The 5544-nt window shown below is 34.7% G+C and overlaps 1 protein-coding gene across 1 annotated transcript; it reads left to right on the top strand.

Annotated features, from left to right (window-relative positions):
- The first annotated feature begins 2121 nt into the window (after window positions 1–2121).
- LOC107959781 (cyclin-dependent kinase B1-2) lies at window positions 2122–4676 on the top strand. The gene is made up of 3 exons (XM_016895919.2): window positions 2122–3033; window positions 3120–3258; window positions 4290–4676. The coding sequence occupies exons 1-3, from the start codon at window positions 2342–2344 to the stop codon at window positions 4380–4382; spliced, it is 924 nt and encodes a 307-aa protein (XP_016751408.1). The 5' UTR covers window positions 2122–2341; the 3' UTR covers window positions 4383–4676.
- The last annotated feature ends 868 nt before the right edge of the window (window positions 4677–5544 follow it).

The following is a 5544-nucleotide window of genomic DNA, read 5'->3' as shown; positions in this document are numbered from 1 at the left end:
ATGGCTATTTTGGGGCATGACTGAATGTAAAGGTGGTTGTTTAATTAGCCGGTTGTGAAATGTTGGTTATGTTTACTTACATGGCCACCTTTTTGCCTCATTGTATGCCTGATAAGCATGTTGTTATTTTTTGTATCTTTTGTTTGCATGATTGTAAAACATGCCATTATTCTAAATTATTGATTGCATGATATGACTTGCTTTTATACTGCACCGTATTTGATTATGCTATTTTGATAATAAAAAAAAGACATTATGCATTGCATCGGGATTGGGTTGATCAAAGACAGAAAAGATATGTGGAGTTTTGACAGTATATCCGTAATTTATTGGAGTTATTACGGTAAATCCGTAATTTTGGAGTTTTGTTCGGAGTTTTGGCGATTTGTTTGCATATTGTTCTGGCAGTTTATCCGTAACACTGTTCTGGTGGTTTAACCATAAAATCTAATTGGTAGTATAACTGCAATTATTTTTTATTACTGATGGTTTAACCACAATGAGCTAAAGCTCATTCTGATATGGTGTGCAGCGGATTGATGGGTAGGAAAATTTCATTTAAATTCATGTACATGTGCATAAATTCTGAGATATGGTATACTCTGATAATATGGTGATTGGTGGTATTGTTGTATCTGATATTTCTGTGTTCATAAATGATTTTACGGTCTTTGGTATACTGTTTATTTTTCATTGATTTCACACTAAGCTTAGTAGCTCACCCTATTAGTTTAACATCTTTCAGGTAATCCGCAAGATTAAGGCTCGGACTCAACATTCGGAGGCCTCGTCTCGGTTTTTACTAAATAAGTATCATTAGTTTTATAATTTTATATTTGTTTGAGACTGTAATTATTTTTATATGAATTGTGGCATGGGATTGGATTTTGGGGTATTTTTAGTATTTGCATGCATGAATGTTAAACAACTAGACTGATTTAATAACCGGTCATGTTTAAATTATAAATTATCGATTTACTAACAAATTAAACACATCAAACTTTTCGCTGCAAAATTGGTTTTTGAAACTTGGAATGTTCTTGGAAGAGAAAGATGAAGACTTTCTCATCTTTTCTTCCTTATTCTACACTCTTTCTAATAAAAATCTCTTGATTTTTACTCAAAAATGGATAAATTGCTACCTAATCCTTCAACCTCTCATCTTTACAATTTACCCCAAATTATTATCCATAAAAATATTACTTTTCTAATTACTATTTTAACCTCTACCATCTTTACAATTCCCATGCATGAATCACATTTTATTTGGTAAAATTTCTTCCTAATCCTTCCTTGTTTTCCATCTACTCCTATGTTATTAAAGTAACTTTTAAATTTTACATTTTTGCCCCACTACTTTTCATTTTCCTACAATTTAGTCATTAACTCAAATCAAATTTTCCTATCCTGAAAATATTTCTAATTTCTATCAGCTCTAATTACTTTCTATACTTTTACTCTCAAATTCCTTTTTAATCTATTTTCGAAAATTCTCTAATTTTCCTGACCCGACACGTCATTGAATCACACCCTCTATACTTTGAGGATGTTAAAAAGGACTTGGTTTATTTGGTGGCAAAAATTATGTTTCTACAGTGAAGAATATGAGAAGAGAGAAAAATAAACGGGAAGAATAAAAAGGAAATAAAAAAATAAAAAAATAAATTGTTCAAAAAAAAAGTATAATGACTAGTTTGAACAAATAAAAAATATAGAAAAACTACGTTAAAAGAAATAGATAAAGGAGAAAAACAGAGGAAGAAGGAGAATAATAGAAAATAAAGAAAAAAAAGGAGGAAAGTTCAAAGAACATAAAAGAAAAAAATAAAATTGTTCAAAACGAAAAAATATAAGGACTAATTGTATAATTTAACCTAAAATTTTTACTTAAAATGATGATTTAATATATCATGTCAGCTTACCGTTACATTGTTAACGACAATTAATGCTCAGTGACTAAAATATTACAACACAATAACTAAAATATAACATTTCAAATATAAGTGACTAAAATATAATATGAGACAAATAAAAATAACTATTTTAATAGTTTACCTTAAAAAAAAATACAAATTATGTTTGGGCTGATTTACATGGTAATTATCCAAAACTGTCATTTTTATAAAGTTCTATTAGAAGAAATTTCTATATTTTAAAATTCAAAACAAAAACAAACGGGAGCGTCTTGCTTCCCTCCCTCTTTTTATGAAGTTTGAAATTCAAACGAAGGGCCAGAACAAAGCAGATCAGATCCCTTCTCTTTTTCCTCTCTGAAACAACGTATAGATTTGTGGATTGCGGTTGAGTGGTTTTACCCCTAAAATCAACACCAAAACTCGAAATGGAAAAGTACGAGAAGCTGGAGAAGGTAGGGGAGGGTACCTACGGCAAGGTTTACAAGGCCAAAGACAAGGCAAGCGGCCAATTGGTGGCCCTCAAGAAGACTCGTCTTGAGATGGGCGAGGAAGGCGTCCCTCCCACTGCTCTCCGTGAGGTCTCCCTCCTCCAAATGCTTTCCCAGTCTCTCTACATTGTTCGTCTCCTTTGCGTCGAGCACGTCGACACCAACAAGAACGGCGGCTCTAAGGCCAATCTCTACTTGGTTTTTGAGTACCTTGATACCGATCTCAAGAAGTTTATCGATTCCCATCGCAAGGGTCCTAACCCCAGGCCCCTTCCTCCTTCCCTCATTCAGTCCTTTCTCTTCCAGCTTTGCAAAGGTGTCGCCCACTGCCACAGCCACGGCGTCCTCCACCGCGATCTCAAGCCCCAGAATCTTCTCCTCGACAAGGAAAAGGGTATCCTCAAAATTGCAGATCTGGGTCTTGGCCGTGCTTTCACTGTTCCTCTCAAAAGCTATACTCATGAGATCGTAACGCTCTGGTACAGGGCCCCTGAGGTTCTGCTTGGTTCTACTCACTACTCCACCGCCGTCGACATGTGGTCTGTTGGATGCATCTTCGCCGAAATGGTTAGAAGGCAAGCATTGTTCCCGGGGGATTCTGAATTCCAGCAATTGCTCCACATTTTCAGGTATATTTGTTTCTTCCCAATGTATCTCTTCCTAGCTACCGCCCTATTTCTCGTTCTTTTTTCTTAATTGGGTGAAAATTGAAAAGGTTACTGGGCACCCCAACTGAGAAGCAATGGCCTGGGGTTACCTCTCTAAGGGATTGGCACGTGTACCCACGGTGGGAGCCTCAGAACTTGGAACGCGCTGTTCCTTCCCTTTCTCCTGAAGGGGTTGATCTCCTCTCTGTAAGTCCTCATTTTTTTACTAAACATCAACAAACTGTTCAAATCAAAGCATCATAAAATAGTCATGTTTTCTAATGTAGATTTATTCTTTGTTTCAAACAAATATCCGTTGATATAGTCTCATTTCAGCAGCAACCATTCTACATATTAGAGTTTAAGAAGAAAATTAAGTACCGTTGAATTTTTTTTTTTACTTCTATTAAGCTGCCAACAAGCAAACTCCCAAAAAGTTCAAATTATATAGTCATGGATTAATTTAAAAAATCCAAAATGATTGTGAAAAAAATTGTTAGTTTACAATCATAGTAAATTAAATACATTACAATAGTATGAATAATTCATATGATTCTCAAAATGCATGAAAAAAAAAAAACTAAGCATATTTGAGTCGGACAATACTTGTATTTGACACTTATCCAAGTGCAGGTCGTCTTCAACTCACAATTGCAGTCTTGCCATGGGGAAGAATTTTGAGAGAAAAAAATAAAGTCTAGCATGATTAACATTTAGGCCATGTGAATAGGACTAAGAGGGTAGAGAATACTGATAGAAAAAGCATCGAAGCTATTTAGAATTCACTTGGAATTTCGTTGCATGTTATACTAGGATTATAGCAATGGTCAGAGTGATTCAAGTCAATAAAAGCTTTTTAATCTATGATCATATGTTCAAAGTCAAATATTTAAAGAATAGAAAGGAACAAGTAGTGATATACATGAAATTTATCAGTTCTATATGTCCACTGACCTTAATGCATAGGTATATGCACAGCAAAAGAAGGAACTGAAAGTAGTCTGTTTGGTGCCTTTTACTCTTTTAATTCCTATTTCCTTAGCCTTTTTGCAAGGATGCCAATTTCAAGTCATACAACATGATCATTGCCAAATAATTTCGGAATGATATAACACATAAAAAGGGTTTACCGTCTGTGACAATGACAACATTTAGTTCATGCTCATGATTTACTGATTTACTTCTCTATTACTTGCACATTTTGGAGGCTAATAGCTTCTTGTTTTTGGTTATTGCAGAAGATGCTTAAATATGACCCTGCAGAGAGAATATCAGCAAAAGCAGCTATGGATCATCCTTATTTTGACAGCCTTGATAAGTCCCAATTCTGAATTTGCATTGTATGGTTATAGTATTATATGGATTTTTTCTTTTCTCGCTTAGAATGGTACATTGCTTTTCACTAGGTGCTCGCTTCCTTGAGCCTAAACTCTAAAGCACCAACTTCTGAGCTTCAAAATATGTGTCGGGAGATTAGTTGTCATCAACTAGGTGATCCACAGTCTCTGACAAGTTGTTTTTTTATTCGTGTGTAACCTTTTACAAGTTTGTAATGATACAAATATCAACCAGTTCACTTTGAAACTTCTCTTGATATCTAATTTAATGCGGTTTTAATCTTTTCATTGAGCATCTTCGGGTAACTTCAAATGTCTTTCAGGCAGTGAATTGCTTTTATTCACTTTTGTTGCAGTGGAATGCTTTCAAGTTCTTGAATGACTCAGTAAAAGTTTTGGTTCGATTGCATGTGTAGATGTCTAATTGATTAATACTAGCAAACTAGTGGCAGTGCTAAAGAACTGCCTTGTATTAATGATTCAGTGTTTCCAACTGTCTGAATGTGTTGCAGTTGCCGATGGAGTAATTAATTGTGCAATTGCAGGCCATAGGACACCAGTTAGGTAGATTAGTTGATCTGAAGCTTGTTCTGTGGCATATTAACATATATGCCTTAAATGGCATGTTCAGTTTTGTTTGCTAGTGAATTTAAGATGAAACCCTCAAATTAAGTCGAGATAAATTTTTTTGTATTTTAGGTGGTGGATCTTAAAGTTCAGAGAAGAATTGGCGTGGGATTCAACTCTATGAAATACTGTATTGTTATGGGTTACATATATCCTTGTCCTAGTGAGTACATATATCCTTGTCCTAGTGAGTAAATTGTTGTGAGATCATAGGCGTTTCAACTTCAACATGAATGCTTATTGTAAATCTTTACTCTGTTACTAGGACTTTGCCACTGTGGGGCGTTGGAACTAGTTGGGTGTTAAAAGGGGGAAAATTAGTGGTATATGCTAAATTTAAAACAAAATTAGGGATTTAAATCATTTTTGTCGAAAGTTAGGGTTCAAACCCTAGTTGCAAATTGATCCCAATGCGGCTAAGTGAAGTTTTAAAATTGAGCAAAACGGAGCTTTGGACTTCAAATTGGGATTAAAATGATTAGGCTATGGTAAATGTGGACTAGCAAAATAATAAAAAAATGGGCTCCTT

Source organism: Gossypium hirsutum, chromosome A05 (genome assembly GCF_007990345.1).
Source record: "Gossypium hirsutum isolate 1008001.06 chromosome A05, Gossypium_hirsutum_v2.1, whole genome shotgun sequence".
In the NCBI taxonomy this organism is placed as follows: Eukaryota; Viridiplantae; Streptophyta; class Magnoliopsida; order Malvales; family Malvaceae; genus Gossypium; species Gossypium hirsutum.
The sequence above is the reverse complement of the archived record's forward strand: the minus strand, read 5'-3'. Positions and strand labels throughout refer to the sequence as shown.

What these genes read in the sequence shown, in the direction of transcription:
- LOC107959781 (XM_016895919.2), top strand. Translation starts at nt 2,342, where the DNA reads ATGGAAAAGTACGAGAAGCTGGAGAAGGTAGGGGAGGGTACCTACGGC. An exon ending in CAATTGCTCCACATTTTCAG is followed by an intron (nt 3,034 to 3,119) that starts GTATATTTGTTT and finishes AAAATTGAAAAG; the next exon opens with GTTACTGGGCACCCCAACTG. An exon ending in AAGGGGTTGATCTCCTCTCT is followed by an intron (nt 3,259 to 4,289) that starts GTAAGTCCTCAT and finishes TGGTTATTGCAG; the next exon opens with AAGATGCTTAAATATGACCC.